This window comes from Narcine bancroftii, chromosome 11 (genome assembly GCF_036971445.1).
Source record: "Narcine bancroftii isolate sNarBan1 chromosome 11, sNarBan1.hap1, whole genome shotgun sequence".
In the NCBI taxonomy this organism is placed as follows: Eukaryota; Metazoa; Chordata; class Chondrichthyes; order Torpediniformes; family Narcinidae; genus Narcine; species Narcine bancroftii.
In genome coordinates this window covers 21,842,059-21,862,392 of record NC_091479.1, presented here as the reverse complement: position 1 = coordinate 21,862,392, position 20,334 = coordinate 21,842,059, and the positions used below count along the sequence as shown (strand labels likewise).

The 20,334-nt window shown below is 46.1% G+C and overlaps 1 protein-coding gene across 2 annotated transcripts; it reads left to right on the top strand.

The window, feature by feature from the left end:
* Window positions 1-9,281: 9,281 nt before the first annotated feature.
* On the top strand, window positions 9,282-15,677 carry fbxl22 (F-box and leucine-rich repeat protein 22). 2 transcript variants are annotated; one of them, XM_069902907.1, is made up of 3 exons: window positions 9,282-9,760; window positions 11,764-12,099; window positions 15,030-15,677. In XM_069902907.1, coding segments are annotated over exons 1-3 (672 nt in total). In that variant the 5' UTR covers window positions 9,282-9,425; the 3' UTR covers window positions 15,031-15,677. The 2 variants fall into 2 exon arrangements, with proteins under 2 accessions (XP_069759008.1, XP_069759007.1); XM_069902906.1 differs by lacking the exon at window positions 15,030-15,677 and having other exon boundaries at window positions 9,283-9,760; window positions 11,764-12,909.
* The last annotated feature ends 4,657 nt before the right edge of the window (window positions 15,678-20,334 follow it).

Sequence of the window (20,334 nt, the reverse complement as noted above, 5' to 3'; positions counted from 1 at the left end):
CAAAGTTCCTCAACATGGTTATCCAACTGCACGAAAACCAACAAGGTCGGGTCAGATACAGCAATGAGCTCTCTGAACCCTTCTCCATTAACAATAGCGTGAAGCAAGGCTGCGTTCTCGCACCAACCCTCTTTTCAATCTTCTTCAGCATGATGCTGAACCAAGCCATGAAAGACCCCAACAATGAAGACGCTGTTTACATCCGATACCGCATGGATGGCAGTCTCTTCAATCTGAGGCGCCTGCAAGCTCACACCAAGACACAAGAGAAACTTGTCCGTGAACTACTCTTTGCAGACGATGCCGCTTTAGTTGCCCATTCAGAGCCAGCTCTTCAGCGCTTGACGTCCTGTTTTGCGGAAACTGCCAAAATGTTTGGCCTGGAAGTCAACCTGAAGAAAACGGAGGTCCTCCATCAGCCAGCTCCCCACCATGACTACCAGCCCCCCCACATCTCCATTGGGCACACAAAACTCAAAACGGTCAACCAGTTTACCTATCTCGGCTGCACCATTTCATCAGATGCAAGGATCGACAACGAGATAGACAACAGACTCGCCAAGGCAAATAGCGCCTTTGGAAGACTACACAAAAGAGTCTGGAAAAACAACCAACTGAAAAACCTCACAAAGATAAGCGTATACAGAGCCGTTGTCATACCCACACTCCTGTTCGGCTCCGAATCATGGGTCCTCTACCGGCATCACCTACGGCTCCTAGAACGCTTCCACCAGCGTTGTCTCTGCTCCATCCTCAACATTCACTGGAGTGCCTTCATCCCTAACATCGAAGTACTCGAGATGGCAGAGGCCGACAGCATCGAATCCATGCTGCTGAAGATCCAGCTGCGCTGGGTGGGTCACGTCTCCAGAATGGAGGACCATCGCCTTCCCAAGATCGCGTTATATGGTGAGCTCTCCACTGGCCACCGTGACAGAGGTGCACCAAAGAAGAGGTACAAGGACTGCCTAAAGAAATCTCTTGGTGCCTGCCACATTGACCACCGCCAGTGGGCTGATATCGCCTCAAACCGTGCATCTTGGCGCCTCACAGTTCGGCGGGCAGCAACCTCCTTTGAAGAAGACCACAGAGCCCACCTCACTGACAAAAGACAAAGGAGGAAAAACCCAACACCCAACCCCAACCAACCAATTTTCCCCTGCAACCGCTGCAACCGTGTCTGCCTGTCCCGCATCGGACTTGTCAGCCACAAACGAGCCTGCAGCTGACGTGGACATTTACCCCCTCCATAAATCTTCGTCCGCGAAGCCAAGCCAAAGAAGAGATCTATTATTCGATAAATCTCCAAAACCAAAATGACTAAACAGTTAATAGTGTTAAAGAAACATATGAATTTGATAGTTAGATGGAAAAAGTTAAATCCTAAGGAGAAAGATTTTTCATTTTATTCGTTCCGTCACGTCTCTTATTCTAGAATGTGTGTGCGTTTTAAAAAAAAATGTATGTGTGTATGCTTATATAACCGTTTACAGCGCGGAAACAGGCCATATCGGTCCTTCGAGTCCGTACCGGTTCACTTGAACTACACCACTAGTTCCCCCCCCCTCCCATTCTCCACCCATAACCCTCCAACCCCCTCATATCCATGTACACATCCAACCTTCTCTTAAATTACAGAAAGGGCCCGGCCGCAACTATCTCTTTTGGAAGATCATTCCATTCTGCCACCTCTCTCTGAGTGAAAAAGCTTCCTCTAATATTTATCTTAAAAATTTTTCCCCCTTACCGTTAACTTATGCCCTCTTGTTCCAACCTCCCCTGCCCTCAGGGGAAAGAGTCTATTTACGTATAGTCTATCTATTCCCTTCATAATTTTAAATACCTCTATCAAATCCCCTCTCAGCCGTCTACGTTCCAATGAATAAAGTCCCAGTCTCCTTTAATCTTTCTCCGTACTCTATATGCTGTAAGCCAGGCAAAACCCTCTCCACCTTATCCATATCCTTTCCATAATTTGGAGATCAGAACTGATCTCCTCACCCCCCTGTTTCTTATATTTAGTATAGGCCTCCCTCTTGTCCTGAACCAACCTCTTAATTTTTCTAGAAAACCACAGCTCCCTTAAAATTTTGGGCTTGCCTTTCAGCCGGAATGGAACATAAAGATCCTGTACTCTCAAAATCTCACCCCTAAATGCCCTCCAAATTTCCTCTACATGCTTTCCAGCAAAAAGATCAGCCCATTCAACTCTCTGCAAATCCCTTCAAATCTGGCCTTCCCCACTCGAAGACCTTTGACTTCGGACCCGAATTATCCCTTTCCGTCATTAAGCTAAAGCTTTTCGATTATCACTGGATCCGAAGTTCTCCCCAACGCTCACCTCAGTCACCTGCCCTATTTCATTCCCTAACAACAGATCTAACACTGCTCCCCCTCTAGTGGGCATCTCCACATACTGCTGCAAAAAGCAGTCCTGAACACATTGTATGAACTCGAAGCCAACCTGCTCTCTCGCTGACTGTGTTTCCCAATCTATGTTAGGAAAATTGAAATCCCCAACCATCACCACCCTATTTCACCTGCATATCTCACCTATTTCCTTGCACATTTGCTCTCCTCGTTCCCTTTCCCCATTTGGAGTCCTATAGTATACCCCTATAATAGTAACCTCACTCATCTTATTTCTCAATTCTACCCACACTGCCTCTCTTGACGAGCCCTCCAGTCTATCTTGCCTCAGCACTGCTGTAATATCCTCCCTGGCATGTAATGCCAAACTTCCCCCTCTTACTCCAACAATGCTGTCACATCTAAAGCTGCAAAATCCTGGAATATTTAACTGCCAGTCACAACCCTCCTTCAACCAAGTCTCACTAATGGCCACAATGTCATAATGCCACATGTCAATCCACACCTTTAGCTCATCCAACTTCCTTACAACACTCCTTGCATTGAAATAAATACATCTCGGGGATCTCCTGCATCCTACCTTCTGCCTATCCTCCTCTCTACCATTCTCACAATCTTCACTGCAACATCTATTTATTACTTCCTGCTGTTCCACCCTCAATTTATTTAAATATGCCTCTTTCCTTTGCCTACAAACCCTCTCCCTGCTGTCCTGCCTAACTTGAACCCCTGTCCCCAACCATACTAGTTTAAAACTCCCCTGGCAGCCCTAGCAAATGCCCCCACCAGGAGACTGGTCCCTCTGGGATTTTGATGTAACCCATCGTTACGGTATCGGTCCCATCTCCCCCAAAAGAGATCCCAGTGGTCCAAGAACTTGAAACCCTGTCTCTTACTCCACCCCCTTAGCCACGTGTTTAACCTCCACGTGGCACAGGAAGCAATCCAGAGGTTACCCCCTTAGCGGTCCTTTTTCTAAGCTCCCTATCCAACTCCCTATACTTATTCTGCAGGACCATTTCCTCCTTCCTTCCAATGTCATTGGTACCAACATGTACCACAACCTCAGGTTCTTTACTCTCCCCTTTTAGGATGTTCTGAATGTGCAATAGTCACATCCTGGACCCTGGCTCCAGGGAGGCAAACCACCATTTGGTTTTCCTTATTGTGTCCACAAAAACCTCTGTCAGTCCTTCTGACCATTGAATCACCTATAACTATCGTCCTTTTCTTCATCCCTACCTTTCTGGGCCACAGAAGTTGGCACCACACCTCTGCCCACCTTAGTCTGACCATCCCCCTCCTCAGTACTCAAGGTGGAAGACTGATTTCTGAGGATTTCAGACTCTGGTGCTTTCACTTGAGCCTGACCCCCTCCCTTTCCTCCTACTAACGGTAACCCACTGCACCTCCTCCCATGGCCCCAGTGGGACCACCTGCCTCTAGCTCTTGTCTACGATAGCCTCACTTTCCCTAACCAGTGAGAGGTCATCGAGCTGCAGCTCAAGTTCCCTAACTCAGTCCCTTAGACACTGCAGCTCAGCACATTTTGTGCACACGTGGATGTCCGGGAGACGTGAAGACTCCACGACTTCTCAGTAGAAAAATGCCCTCACACTCATCCTGCCTCCTTCTCTTCTCACCTGACAAAAGTAAACAGATATATATTAAATTGAATATGACTGTCTTACCTTTAGTCCAGCACGCTTATCCTCAGCCTCTGTTCGCTCAAGCCAAAGCTTCGAAGACCCACTCCTTCACTGGGCCACTCACTCAGTGGGCTGCTCCTTTGTCTTACCCACCTTTTATGGCCCTTGGCCAATTAACACCACGACATCCCGTAGCTCCTCCTCAGTGATCACCCGAGCTCTGAATATATGTGTGAATATGTGTGTATGTGAGTATATATATATATATATAATATGTGCATATGTATGAATGTATGTGTTTATATTGTGTAATTGCATATATGTGTGTGTGTATATGTATAACCCCCTTCCCTACTGTTATGATCCCAGAGGACTCTGGGACAACCACATGACCCTCCTAGAACTGCAAGCGGCCCTGAACCTCTCGGAGCCAGCCTGTCTGGCTTCAGCAGAGCTCTAGTATTTCAAATGAGATCTGTTTTAAAGTGTTTGTACGTGACTTGCACTAAAAAACCTGCCCCAATTTATCTTCCCAAAATATATCTATTTATATAATATAAAGTACAACATGATCAGTCACACTACCAAAACGGTGAATCCAGACTCCTTCCATTTGAGTCAAAACAACCTGTTTCCTCACTCACAACAATCTTATACTCACTTAACTATTCTCATTAACATACATTTTGACCAGGGGTTCCCAAACCTTTGCATACCACTGGTCAAATCTGGAAAAAAAAAATTTTCAACTAAGTTGCTGACGTACAGCTACTTTTCAGTGCCAGGTATCTGAATTTATTAGGTCGCACCTCAAGTTAACTCCACTGCCATCCAAATCGTTGATAGAGCCCCCTGCGACCCAATCACTGGACACAGGCCTCCAATCAAAAGAGCATTCTGGTGCCTCTATCCTCTGCCTCCTTCCACTAAACCAGTTGTCACACCGTTAGGCCAGCTCACCTTCGATTCCATGTGATTAAACCTTCCAAACCATATGGGTTTCAAACTCCTTCCCCACTCACATACCACCTTATGTAATCCCTTTCTAACCACAGAGCACGTATGGCATAAAGAAAACCAGTTTGAAACTTACCCCATAAGGTGCAAATTGCCACATGCGACTCCATTTTGACTATCCCCAGTCAGTCCATGTCTATCCAAATGCTGATTGATCCTATCCCTTCGAATCCCATCCAGCGATTTTGCAACCACTCGCATCAAGCTCACCGGTCTGCGGCTTCCTGGCTTGCCCTGCTGTCTACAACCGGGACCAATGACGATGAAAGATCTCACCAATGGCCTCTGCGGTTGATTCCCACAAGGTGAGAGGATGCAATTCATCAGTCCCTGGGGGATTTGCCCACTGTAATACGAAGAACTCCTCTCTGGTCGTTCTAACCAAGTGCAGCACCTTGCCCTTCCTTTCCATGATCCCCACTGATGAGAACATTCAAAATCCCACCGTTTCCTAACAGCCTTGCTACTCCTCAATGAAATCATCACCCATTTTACTCTTAATATACCTGTAATAATCCCTTGGGGTTCCCCTTTACCCTGCCTGTCAGCTCCACCTCATGTCCTGATTTCTCTCGAGCACGCATTTTCGGAAAGTATTACATGAAGTAGTAAATGGCTGGGTGTGAGATCACCTCTATCCCATCTCTAGTCACACACGTGGTATGAAATAAGAATCTGAGCAGCGCCTCTGCGTCTGTTGTAACGCTCATTTATGGAGCGATCCATTCACCGAAACTCCATGAGCCCTGCAATTTATTGATCTTCAAATATTCTCTATAAAAATCACAATGTATCAGTCTGAAATACACTTACTGACACTATAACTGCTTCCGACTTGTTCACTCGTATGACAAGAAATTCCCCCGCCCCCCCCACCCCCACTTCCAAGTATGAGCTATGTCAGGCCAATTTTGCATCCTCTTGGCTACCACATCTTGGATTTCACTGTCCGGGACTTTGTCTCGTGTTTGCCCACGTCCACGTGAACTGTAGTTTAATTCATTTTCTCCTCAATAAAACTCAGACTCGGGGGAGACACAACTTTTGCCTGACAACTTCTTATCAAGTTTCTGGTTTGTATATCCTCTCCCTTGAAAGGTTTTCATTAATTTCCTCACCAGCCGATACTTTCTTATCCCTGCTGCCCTTTTCGAATAAGAGAACATTCAGGTCGCTCACTAATAAGAGGGCCCCAACAACTTCTCTTGTATCCTGCAGCATCCGGGTTAAATCCTGTCCTGCCCTGGGGTTTTATTGCCCTGTAGGCAAAACCAATACCTTTAACATTTCCTCCTTCCTGACACGTTCCAGAATATCAGCAGACCCTTTCCGCTCACTCTCCAGCGTCCAGGTTCTTCCTCGAGAGTACTGATAAGAAAAATTAATTTACAATCCTGCTCCTGTTCCCAGGCCTCTCACACATTTCCCCTTCTGGTCCCCAAGGGAACCTATTGTTTCACAAGCTACTCTCTTGCTTCAATTCACAAATGTTTGGGTTCTGTAATACTACTGAGCAGGGACATTTCATTGTCCTCTTTTAGCACTTGTAATTTCTTTCCTACATCTAATGAACCTCGCTCAATGCCGATACCTGACACATTGCCTTCTTGTTTCAGATCAAACCTTCAGTGTCCTTTGTAAACTCAGATCCCCTCATTGAAAAGACCCAGCATTGACTGAGGGGAACTCCACTTTCTAGTCCAAACAACCTCCGTGGACCACGCTTCTCAGCCACCAGGTCATGAGGTCTACTCTTGGATTGGTGGAGAAAAAAAATCACATGATCCTCTTCAACACAAAAGGCCTGCTGATACTGTGGTTGAAGTAAAGCGCAATGTCAAAAATTCAACAGGTCAAACAGTGTACCAAATATAGCAAATATAAAGGCACATAACCAACGTTTTGTGCTTGAGCCCTTCATTAAAGTATGTTAGCGCGGTAACAGGCCATTTCGGCCCACTAACCCACACCGCCCAATTAACCTACACCCCCTGTACGTTTTGAAGGGTGGGAGGAAACCAGAGCCCCCGGGGAAAACCTACGCAGACACGGGAAGAAGGTACAAACCCCTTATAGACAGCACGGATTACGATCTGTGCCACATGCTGGGCAGGGCAGGAATAGCAGGTGAGTTGGAAATGAATGCATGGCAGCGCAGGAGGGAGGGTTTCAGATTCCTGGGGCTTTGGAACTGGTTCTGGGGAAGGTAAAACCAATACAAACAGAATTGGCCACACCTGGGATCAATGTCCAAGGGGGATTGTTGAGAAGGGTTTAAAACGAAACTAGCAGCGAAACGGAGTACAAATGTCAAATAAACACATGAAAGATTAGAGTCGCTCAGTGTGGAAACGTGCCCTTTGGCCTGACTGGCCAACAAAATCTCCCATCCATATTAGTGCCACCAGTAAACATTTGGCCCATACCCCCCCACGTGTCCTTATTTTGTCTTAAAACTTTACAATATCGGCCTCGACCATCTCCTTCCATCCACCAACGTTCCCTCTCATTTTCAGTGGCCAATGTGTGCAAAAATCTTATGCTGTGCCAATTTTTTTTCCTGACAGAGGTAGGTGCGGATTGAACGCTCGTGCAAAGGTAACCATGAAAGTGTTTCAAGATCATTTTGGCCTAGCTGATCGCTCCTGCAAATAAAACTGTACCGGGATGGTTTATATAATGCAGGTGAGCTGACAAACCATCCAGATGCTCAATGTGAAAATCTTCACACCCAGCCCAGTTTGTGTAGGTTCACAAAATATTTGACATAAAACAACCTTTTTTGTGCACTGGTTGCAAAATATAACTGCGCGCAAACATCTGAGGGGGAACAGTGCCCCCCGCCCTCTGTGTACAAAAAAAGTGACCCCCTCGGGGTCCTGCTAAATCTCTCCCCCCCCCCCATCTTAAACTTGTGTCTTCTAGTTACTGATTTCCATACTCCTAATGACTCCTTAATTATTAGAATCTCAAAGGCCATTGAACGTAATGTGATCAGTGAACTTGCAGCACTTTGATTAAAGATGGGATCAGGGCCATTGTGAGAGCAAATGGAAGATCAAAGGAGTAGTAAAAGGGGGGTGTTAGGAATCACCGGTGGGAGTCATCTACAGACATTTAAATATTCTTCTTTGGCTTGGCTTCGCAGACGAAGATTTATGGAGGGGGTACCCCCTCCATTTAAATATTACAGTTGGCATAAACCCACTGATGCATGTGAGGACAGAACAGCTGTTGTCACTGGGGGCTTTAACGTGCACATAGATTGGGCAAATCTAGTCAGTCGAGGAAGTTCAAAGAATGTGTAGCTTTCTTGAACAACATGTTACCGAATCTACAAGGGAGTACACTGTCCTAGTTCAATGAGACAGGTAAAATGAATGATTTTGTGATGAGGGATCCTCTCGAAAAGAGTGATCCCGTTATGATTGCATTTCTCGTGCAAATGGAGGGAGCAATAGAAGTGTATTAACAAGGGAGAAGACAACAGGAGCAGGGGAGTCACAGTGAAGTCTGGGGTCACAGACTATATGGCGGGGCAGTGGAAGACTTTCAATGAGAGAGGGAGCACAGGGTAGAGGGGGCGAGCAGGGCCTCAATAAATTAGAGCTGCCAGTACAATAAACCAGTGTTGAATTCACTCCCGTAGTGTAGGTCTCTTTGAACGTAACCTCTCCAGCGGTGACAGCTGCTACAGGGTGATCGACTATTTACTTTCTGGAAGCTTGAATCCGCTGGCCATCAACTCAAGTATCTCCCAGTCTTCATCCGCAAAAATGAATGCTGCCTACCGTCCTGTTAATGCTTCCTCGGCTCACACTGGCTTCAGGTGTGGCCCTCTCCATACAGTCTGCCCATGGAGCACCTCCTCTCCTGGCTGGCTTTCTTGATCAACCAAAGTGCCTGTTTCACCAACACTGATGCGGTGTCTTCTCATAGAAACGATTCCCATGTAACGCAGGATTTGACCAGTGAACTCAGAGCATGTTGGTGAGGTTGAGCCTTCATCAGATGTTCTTTGGAGTTAACTTCTAATTGCAAATTAAATTCTGTTTGGGTAAGGAATGTGTATTCAAAACAGTCTGGAATAAAAGAATGCTTCGGTCTGCATGGCAGGAGGTATAAATCAAAGATTTCAACGTGTTGTTAATATTCTGAGAGAGCTTGCTGTTCATTGCGGGAATCCACGTCACCGAATCGAGAGCAATGCTGAATTCAAGAGGAGGTGCAGGCTTCTAAATTTAAACAGCAGTTGTCACCCTCAGACAAGGCCACATTCCTAATCCATATATGTCCATGTAAGTGTTTAAGTAGAGTGGATAGGGCAGATTTCCCAGACATAGCTTCGTGCCCTGCTTCGTGGAACGTGGATGCAAGCGCTTGCTTCCAATGCAGCTGACAGATTTAAACCGGGAATGTCTGCTCCACATCTTCTCGTTTCTGGATAAGGAGAACAGGAAGAGCATGTCGAGGACCTGCCAAGTTCTGCGGGAAGTCTTCTATGACCCCGCTCTGTGGTCCCTGCTGTGTTTCTCTTCACTGTCAGAACTCAAGAAGGACAACTTCCTGCTGAGCCCTGCGTTACGTTCCCTGTCAATCTGCTGGCACACCAGCCAGGTGAAAGTCTGTAACATCGAGGACTGGGCCAAAAGCAGCTTCCAGAGGGACATCTGCAGTCGTCACCACACTCTGGTCAACGGCTTCTTGGCTGAAGTCAGCTGCAGGTCGGTCAGAAGACAGGAAGCATCTCTCCCAGCTGTTTCTATCTGTGCACATCGGTTAAAGTGTATTTACTTGTTTTCCCCGAGAGGGTGGAAAGATCTTGTTTAAAATTGTAACGTTTGTACTGAAGTTGAATCAAACTGCAGAAGCCCTGGGCACAATCTTCCAAGATCCAAGGGTAGAGCCAGAAGTCTCAAAAACCACCAAGTGTTTCGCTCTTGTTCAATGAAGGATAAGGTTTCTACTAATAAAATTGAAGTGCCAGTAAATGGAGAAACCGAAGGCTGTGTAGTTAACCAGAAATCATGGCTTTTATTAGTAGAAACTTAGTAATACAATAATGAATGATAATGGGCGCATACACACCAAGAGGTGTGTCTCTAGTGATAACAGATAATACACGTCCAATGTCAGGAGAGCAGACCAAGCACAGTGAAAGACTGACAGCACGACACAGATTCATCATGGGGGATAAACCCAGTAGTCAATTATCCACCCTCAGCGGGGCGAGAAGGTCAACAGATAATCAGGGTCGGACACGTGCGGATTGATTGGAGAAAGCCAGGGTTTATTTGTTAACTTGAAAATAATCTTTTGATGAAGTGTTGCCTGATGAATCTATTTGAGGCCGATGTGGGTAGAAAATTGGCTAAGTTACAGGAAACCTGAGTGGTGGTCGGGAAGGGGGTATTTCCCAGGGATCAGAAACAGGCCCACTGTTGTTTTGAATATATATTAATAACTTGGATGTGCAGGGCACAACTTTCAAGTCTGCAGATGACACTTGGAGTCAGTGAGTAGCAGGACAATACAGCATTCCAAAAATCTGGACCACCCCAAAATTCGGACTTTTCAAACGCTCTCAAACCTTTTCTATTTAGCGGGCTTTTGTCTGCATGTGTAAGTGCCCGTTTTGACAAGTGAAGCACAAGGTATTTGCTCACGAATAAACTATCTAAATTCACCTGTTCATCTCTCCTTAAGTTTGAGTTTTCGAAGTGCTGCCCACAAATCTGGAACATCCGGACTGACTCCTTCTCCGAGCAGTCCGGATTTTCGGACTTCTATAACAGCAATCGACGGGGGAAGGGGAAGGAGGTGGAATTTAATGCGGAGAATTGACAAGGGCTACACTTTTGGTAAATTGAAAGGCTCTATAATCTAGGATGAGACGCAAGGCTGTGGGAGCTGGAATCAAAGAACAATCGGCTGGAGAAACTCAGCAGGTCACAGCATCAGTGAATGGAAATGGCCATTGACGTTTAGGTTCAGACGGTCCAAACACCAAATTCAGTTTGTCAAGGTCGCCAGGAAGTGTGTCGCGGTCACGTGGACGCCCAACTCCCAGCTAAATATCGCACGATGGAATATGGAAATGTGGGGTTGCGTTCCCCTGGAGAAGATCACAAACAATTTACGGAAGAGATACGGGACATTCGATAATGTGGGACGACCACATCTGAGGCAGGTCGGGGCACAGATATAATTCACAATTCCCCCCCGAATAAGTGAAACAACCTATCCCAGCAGGTTAAGAGTATGAAATGGGGAATGTGGCGCAGACGACGTGTTTTTACCCCGACACCCAGGGGCCTCCAGCCTCGAGGAGGATTGTTGTCTTTTGTATGTTTATATTTTGGTATTTGTATAATTTAAGGGATGGGGAGTGGAGGATGCAAGGAGGGGGGTATAAGGACACTGGAAATTATATTACGTGGAAAAGAATGTGGTAGTGGCCTGCGAACCGAGTCGCGACCCGGAGAGGGCCCCGCAGGGACCAACGGCTGTTGTCCCGCGTGATCTCCCAACGTGCCAAGAACCGGCGGGCACGCTGGCCTGCGATGGCGTCGCTCCTGTCGTCAGAAGCAGGGAGAGATTATAAGCAGAGCGGGCAGTTCGTGCTTTGTTCCATGACCTGTTGCGTGGGGGGTCTGCGGTACACTTGGGTTGTTGATACGTCTGCAACTGCAATCTTTATATTCATTGTGGATTTCTTTTTTTATAGGTGTCCAAACTTGCTATCGCTAACCCTTTCAGGGTGTGGACACCTTACAGATGGCTACGTCATCCAAATCATGGAGAAATGTACCAAACTAAAGAGTTTGAAACTGGAGAACTGCACACGGCTGACTGATAAAACTCTGGGGGCAGTTGCCCTCTATGGTAGCAGCTTAAGGACGCTGCATGTGGATTTCTGCCGGAACATCACTCAAGGGGGGCTTGACCTGATCAGCAGGACTTGGCCATTGCTGTCCCTCAGTGCGGAGCACAGCGCCACGATGATCCCTGATCAGCCTGACGCACGCGGCAGCCGCAGGAAAGGAATGAAGAAGCTGCCATGGTAACCACAAAAGGATGGACAATGGCTGAATGCCAAGAGTTTGGTACTGGGGACATTGGGGACCAGGCAGGCTGTCGTTCTAGGAGGGTGGCCAAACCTTCACGAGACCATTTAGACCACCAGCTAGGGACCTCCTTGTGGGGGTGGGGGAAATTAGTGAGACACGAGCTGTTGTATGCTAATCTTGTCATCCCTCTTGTCAGAATGGATCAGTGAAAACCCAAGGGTACTCAGTTCATTCACAAATAATCTGGTTCAGAGCCAATTTAAGGGGTTTAACAACATCTGAACAGCCATCTAAGTGGAACACAGCCCAGCTGAGTTTATAGTCTGAGGGGAGATCCAGCCAACCTGACATTTCAGTTCCCAGTATCTCTGTTTGATATATTCAGCGAATACACCTCTCCCTGAACTCCAAACAGTCAATAATTTGGGCTCCTCGTTTAATAAAAGATGTGTCGACGTTGGAGAGGCTTCAAAGGATGATTCTGGAAATGAAAGAGTTATCAAATGAGGAGTGTTTGATGGCTCTTGGCTTGTATTTGTTGGAATTTTGGAGAATGGGGGGGATTCTCAGTGAAACATTTTGAACGTTAGAAGGCGTGGACAGAGTAGATGAGGAAAGGATGTTTCCCACAGTGGGAGAGTCGCGGACAAGAGGGCACGACTTCAGGATTGAAGGGCGTCCGATTCGAACAGAGATGTGTAGAAATTTCTTCTGCCGGAGGGTGGAATTTGTTGCCACAGGCAGTCGTGGAGGGCAAGTCATTTGATGTAATAAAGGCAGAACACCGGAGGTTATGGGGAGAACTTGGATCAGCTCATGATTAAATGGTGGGTGGGGTGGGGGGGGGGGGCAGACTCAATGGGCGTATTAGCCTTTATGGTCTTCATCCCACATCTGGGGTCATATGTGGGATGAAACTCAGATTTCCATTTGTCTGGCCACAGTTTATGAACACGCTGTACAGCTCTTGCTCAAACAAGGATTGCGTTTCTGAAAAGAATTTTTCTTTAGTGCAGCCTTAACCGATGATGACATTTTTTATGAGATGATATATTGAGCTGTTTGTCATTTCCAACAGAGATCCAAACTAGAAACAAACTATTCAGACTAGCTTAGCCTATCCACCTAATTGTCTCCTGACGATTTTGTTAGCATTTCCCTCACCTGCTCCCTGTGGCGCAGCGGAAAGTTCCCTCGTCTTGCACTAATGGCCTCCAGCCTTTCTCAGATCCCGGGTATCGACGGGTATCGGTTTACGCCGGCATTGTGGGGCGTTGATGGATCAGATTCAGATAGGAACCCCCACCATAGAACATTACAGCACCGAAACAGGCCACCTTGGCCCCTCTAGTCTGTGCTGAACCATTTATTTCCCCTAGTCCCACTGACCTGACCCAGTCCATAGCCCTCCGCACCTCTCCCATCCATGTACCTGTCCAAATTCTTCTTAAATGTTAAAATCAAACCCACATTCACCACCTCAGCTCGTTCCACTCTCTGTGCGAAGAAGTTCCCCCTTAACCCATGTCCTCTGGTTTGTATCCCACCTACTCTCAGTGGAAAAACCCCATCTATCCCCCTCATAATTTTAAATACCTTTATCAAATCTCCCCTCATTCTTTTTCACTTTAGGAATAACCTGTTTAATCGCTCCCTGTAACTCACTCCTAAATACCTGGCGGTATCCTAGTAAATCTCTAGACTCTCTCCATCTTACTGATATCCTTCCTGTAGTTGGGCACCCAGAATTGCACACAATACTCCAAATGTGGCCTCACCAATCTGTTATACGACTTTAACATAATATCCCAACTCCTGTACTCAGTACATTGATTTATGAAGGCAAACAGGCCAAAAGCTCTTTACAACCCTATCCACCTGTGATGCTACTTTCAGAATCTATTCCCAGGTCCCCAAGTCCTACCACACACCTCAGTGTCCGACCATTCACTGTGTATGTCTGTTCTCGGTAGGACCTTCCAAAATGCAGCATCTCACACTTGTCTGCATTAAACTCCATCTGCCATTTTCCCAGTTGGTCCAGATCCCTCTGCAAGCTTTGAAAACCTTCCTCGCTGTCCACAACGCCTCCAATTTTAGTTCATCTGCTAACTTGCTGATCCAATTTACCACATTATCATCCAGATCATTGATATAGATGACAAACAATAATGGTCCCACCACCGATCCCTGAGACACACCACTCTTCACAGGCCTCCAGTCTCTGAAGCAACCATCCACCACTACTCTCTGGCTTCTCCCGTCCAGCCATTGTTGAATCCAGTTCACTACTTCACCATGAATACCTAGTGTCTGAACCTTCCTGACTAATCTCCCATGTCAAAGGCTTTACTAAATAAGATTGGTTAAACATGATCTAACATGCACAAAGCCACATTGTCTAATCAGTCCATGGCTGTCCAAATAATTTTGTATCTGATCTCTTAGAGTAGCTTCCAATAATTTACCTACTACTGACATCAGGCTCACCAGCCTATAATTTCCAGGGTTACTTTTGAAGCCTTTTTTAAACAACAGAACGACATGAGCCACCCTCCAATGCTTCAACAACTCATCCATGGCTAAGGACATTTTAAATATTTCTGCCAGAGGCCCTGCTATTTCTACACCAGCCTCCCTCAAGGTCCGAGGGACTATCTTGTCAGGCCCTGGGGATTTATCCACCCTTATTTGTTTATAGACAACAAGTCCTTCCTCCTCCAATCTGTACAGGTTCCATGACATCACTGCTCGTTTTCCCTTCTTCCCACAATTCTGTGCCTGTTTTCTGAGCGAATACAGAAGGAAAAAAACACATTTAAGATCTCCCTATCCCTTTAGCTCCATACAAAGCCGCCCACTCTGATTTTCAATGGGACCAATTTCGTCCCTTACTATCCTTTTGTTCTTAATATACCTGCAGAAACCCTTAGGATTTTCCTTCATATCGTCTGCCAAAGCAACCTCACGACTTCATGACCCAGTCCTCGTCGAGGGCTCTGTAGTGGAAAGGGTCAAGAATTTCATGTTCCACGTTGATGCAATCGCAAAGAAGGCTCACCAGCGGCTATACTTTGTGAGGTGTCTGAGGAGATTCATACGTCACCGAAGGCTTTCGTAAACTTCTACAGAGAGCACTCTGGCTGGCTGCATCACTGCCTGATACGGAGGCACCAACTCTCAGGACAAGAATAAAGTCTAGTGTTAACTCGGTCTGCGACATCACAGGCCCCAGACTTCATTCCATCGAGGACATTTACAAGAGGTGGGGTCTTAAAAAAGCAGCTTCTATCCTCAAGGATCCCCCACCACCCAGGCCAGGCCCTCTTCACTCTGCTACCATCGGGAAAAAGGTACAGGAGCCTAAAGACGAGCACCCAGCGGCACAAGGACGGCTTCTTCCCCTCGCCATCAGATTCCTGAATAAGCAATGAACCAAACACACTGCCTTACTTTTCATGAACTATTATTTTTATATTTTTATGGTCATGTGGTAAGATGGTTATAATATGAATGCATCTTGACGCTGCCGCAAAACCCCGAACTTTGTGACAATAAATTCTGAAAATTCTTTTAGCCTTCCTGATTGAGATTTCTCTTGTATTCTTTATACTCCTGAAGTACAGTACAATTCCGATTATCGGATGTCAGATAAACTTTTTTTTTCCCCCCCCAAGAGAATTCCCTGTCCAAACAACGGTGAGGCTGGTGATGCCGAGTTATTTATGGGCAGCTGAAAAGCAGTTTGGTCATGTGGCCGCCGCCAAAAGAAGCTCGCATTGTTCTGGGAGTTGCATCGCTCTGTCGCTGGCATCTCTGCGTTCACCTCGCACTGTAACCTTGAACATCGTCGTGAGGTCAATGTCAGGCAGACGGACGCACGAAACGTGCCAAAGTTGAGTCACTTCAAGCTTATAACAACGGGCCAAGCTCAAGCCATCACCAGTCACCCGCCTCAAATCTGAAAATTGACTTCACAAGGCACATTCTTTTAAACTGAGATCTTAAAAGTGTTGAATTTGAAATATACCTCATGCAGTAACTTTGTTCCTTTTCCTTCCTTAACCAAGTTTTCCCCTTTCCCTTTCTAAGCTGCTCTCGTTTCTCCACGTTTACATTGTTCGATTGAGAAAGTTACTTCGTCTGTTCACGGCAGGCCCTACCTCTCCTACATTGTGCTTTCAGCAATTTTCACAAGGTCACACAAGACCAGGCCACTAGGCCCATCGAGTCTGTTCTGTAAATCTACACTAAGCTACTCTACACTCGTTCCAATTTCCGGCCTTTTCCCCCATATCCCCTGCTTGTCTATTTCTTGTTCAAATACTTCCAGTGATCTGGCTTCCGCTTCTGTGTGCGGCAGTGAGTTCCACAGACCCCCATTACAGACGCTCCCTTTGTCCCACCCATCGCTCTCCCCCACCTTCTACTTGCTTTCTCGGGTCTTCGACTTGGAATATTAAACATTTTTAATTCAGACACCTGTCTGCTTTTTTGCTTAGACCAAGATGCTGTGTGACCTGCTGAGTTCCTCCAGCATATTTTGATGCATGGTCGATGGCCAGTTTTTCGATACTTGAATTTGCCTAACTGCGAATGCTCATTATCTCTTTGTACACGTCTTTGAATGAAAGAAACTCTTGAACGATTTCAGTTTGACCGTCGATGACGAGGTCGATGCTAAAAATTCTAATTTGCTCACATTATCTGCGCTGTCAAAATGCTTTGGATCTAAAAACCACTAAATTTGGAAGCCACATTTTTAAAATGCTCAAACCTTTTACTTGTGTTATTTATAACGGAATCTAAGGACACTAAGAAGGATTCAACTACGAATTTATTTTGGGCATCAAATACCACTGCAATTTCTTCATGGAATCTTTCTTTTCCGCTGCTGTATTCCCCGTTAATATCACATTTTCAAGCCAACTCGGTGACTTCATTCTCAATCTGTATGAATTGGAGATTCGTATTCATTTCGCCTGCTTTCTGTACCTTTTTCAAAAGGCTGAATCAAATGTGAAGCCGTTACCAGATCTCGATTACTTTTCAGTTAATATATGGATAGCCCTTCACTCCAGAATACGTGAACAACAAAGAATTCGGAAGTACTGAGTTTTTCGAGTACACCCTTTGTCTCAGTGAGCGGTTTAGAAGTACAGTTTTTTTTACCTCACCATCCAGAGTTCTTTGCAGTGCTGGTAACCTCTGCAATATGGCCTCTACTCCTGACTTTCTGGATGCCCATCGGGTGCCACAAAGTTTCTTTTGAGTCGATGCAAAAGATTTGATAGGATTGTGTTGTTCTTCTTTTAGCACCTGAAAGACAAGGTTAAACCGTCAGAACATTTGGAGCAACTCCCTTAACCTTGGAGACCAGATATTTCACCCGACCTGGTACTTGCTCCACCGTAAGACAGACCGTAACACACGGTTATTGACATCCCTAAGTTTTTGATTTGCTGGAAGAAGAATGTTGAAAAAAAATCTTAACCCCTTGCCCCAGGTGATTCACCAAATTGTATAAAACGTTCCACTGCATCACCGGTTTCAGTTCTGCTGATATCAGTAGTAGAGTCAACAATTATTGCAAAGTACTTTGCCACCTTCAGCTATTATCTTTGATAGAACTGGGTCGATAAGGACTGGATCAGATCATTTTGTATGTCAGGGCTGAGATATGTTGCATTTCAAATCACTCAGTAATAAATGTTGCTCCATTTTTTGGCAAACACCTTAATGTTCCAAAAAACTGCCTTCATTTGTACTTGGGGAACTTAGATCCCCACAATGACCATGGAATGCCAATCTCCGTTTCCCCAAATAGAGAACCGTATCTATAATATGGGTCAGAATCATCCCATTTTTCTCTATCTCTTTCCACCGTTACAAGGCCAGCCAAGACAGTTCCGTCGCTGAACAAACAAAATTTGTCGAGGAAAAGCTTTATCTCCGCTTTTTTGGGGCCTTTCACGTTTATCAATTTTGTGTGCACCTTTAACAAGAATCTTGCAACCAGATTTTTGGATCACTCCAAATGTTCCACCGAATTGCCAAAAGCCAACAAGCAAAACAAAGCCTCGTCGCCGTTTATGTTGCTCACTACAGCCTCCCCGAGTCTGGTCAGAAAATTGCTTCTTCATTAAACTTTGCAGCAAACTGAATAACAAGACTGAAGGCCCCCTTGGATCTTTCCACTGCCCACAGCGGGTGAGGAGGGGGGGCAATGCCTGCTTTGGGAATCACTAGTTTACTATAAGATTTATTTGTGAAATACATCTCTTGTTTATACTGTTAGTCGTTTTAAATTTGCAGTAAACCCAATAGCAAGATAGAGGGAGGTGGGTGTGTGTGAGAGAGAGAAAACAAACTACTGGCTTACACCGATTTTGAAACCGATGTTCGTGTGGATTGAAAAGCCCCAGCTCCTTCCTTCCAGTGTTGTGGCTGTGCACCCACTCCCCCAATGACCTCTGCACTCACTCGACGTGCTGCTAATGGATAGACAGTCCGGAGGTTTGCCGTCGGCTGCACCGTGCGCGCGGAGTCTCAGGACAATGACCACGGATGGGATGGTCCCTGGGCTGACCATGACATCATTGCCGGGTTACGTGCCCCGCCGCAGCGAGGGGCGACAAGGCCACTGCCAATGGGCGCTGGATAGGCTGGGTGTAAGTACAAGGTAGGCAGCACCTTGGACAACTCCGGCACCACCACGCTCCCTCCTTCTTTGACTGGTTGCAGCTGTCCTACCTTCTCTCCAACGGATCCAGACCAATGGGGCTGACACCGACCGCTCTCCTCCTTTCCCGCCTCCTGCCCTGCATGCTGAAGGCAGACTCTGGTCAGCGAATGAGGAGCTGAAGGGGGGGGTGGGGTCAGTGGCGGGAAATTGTGCCGTCGAGCAGGAATGGCGGCCAGGGAAGGTAGTCAGGGGCAAGCTGGAGCGCCTCACCCTGTGGGGACTTTTCATTCAGTCACTGGCAGGGCTGCGGCCTTGGTGGAGGGGGGGGGGGCGTGCCTGATGGACAGGAGAAAGGCTGTCTCTGACCACACCGTTCAACATCACCATTACCAGGGCTGGCCAGACTTGCTCCACGAAAGAGTGAGCCAAAGGGCCTGTGCTGTACTCTTCAGAATTTACAATTTCAAGTCATCACCGACCACAACATCATCTCTTAGAATTTATTGTCATAAACACGTCATGAAATTCATTGCTTTGCGGCAGTATCACAGGTTCATACCAACCACCTCAGAAAATAAATAGTGCAAGAAAAAGGCTACTATTGTAGAACCATAGAACATTACAGCACAGAATCCACTCTATTCGGCCCTTCTAGTCTGTGCCAAACCATTTTTTTTGCCTAGTCCCACTGACCTGCACCCATCCACCTATTGAAATTCTTCTTAAATGTTAAAATTGAGGCCGCATTTACCACTTCCGCTGGGACCTTGTTCCACACTCCCACTACTCTGTGTGTGAAGAAGTTCCCTGTAAATGATTCCCATTTTCACCCTAAACCCTCTGGTTTGTATCTCCCTTACCCTCAGTGGGAAAAGCCAATCTTCATTTACTCTGTCTTATTCCCCTCATAATTTTAAAAACCTCCATCAAATCTTGCCTCATTCTTCCAGGGAATAAAGTCCTAACCTTTCCCTGTAACTTGGTTCCTGAAGTCCAGGCAACATCTCAGTAAATCTCTGCACTCTATTTTCTGAGAACATTTCCTGTCGTTAAGTGACCGAAACTGCACACAATACTCCAAATTTGGCCTCACCAATGTCTTGTACAACATTAAATAACATCCCAGCTCCTATTCTCAATATTGTCTATGATTCATTGTCCATTCAGGAATCTGATGACGAGGGTGGGGCGGGGGAAAGAAGAATCTTTTTCTTATTTCCAACATTCACTATTTCCCTTCTGATGTCTTCAGATTTTACCTCCCATTATCATCTCAGTTGCCCACCATCATGTTCACTCCCAGCCTTTCATTTTTCACAGTTTATAATGAAAACTCTGCCATGAAATTCCACTTAAAGAATTTCTCTCCAAGATACTTCCGACCTGCTAAAAGTGCCCATAACTTCCGGTTCTCAAAAAACCCATTACCAACCAGAACAGTAAATATTCTCTGCAGCACTGGTCCACCAGGTATAATTACAAAGAGAGTTGGGGGTACAGGTTTATAGTTCCTTGACAGTGGAGATACAAGCAGATGGTAGTG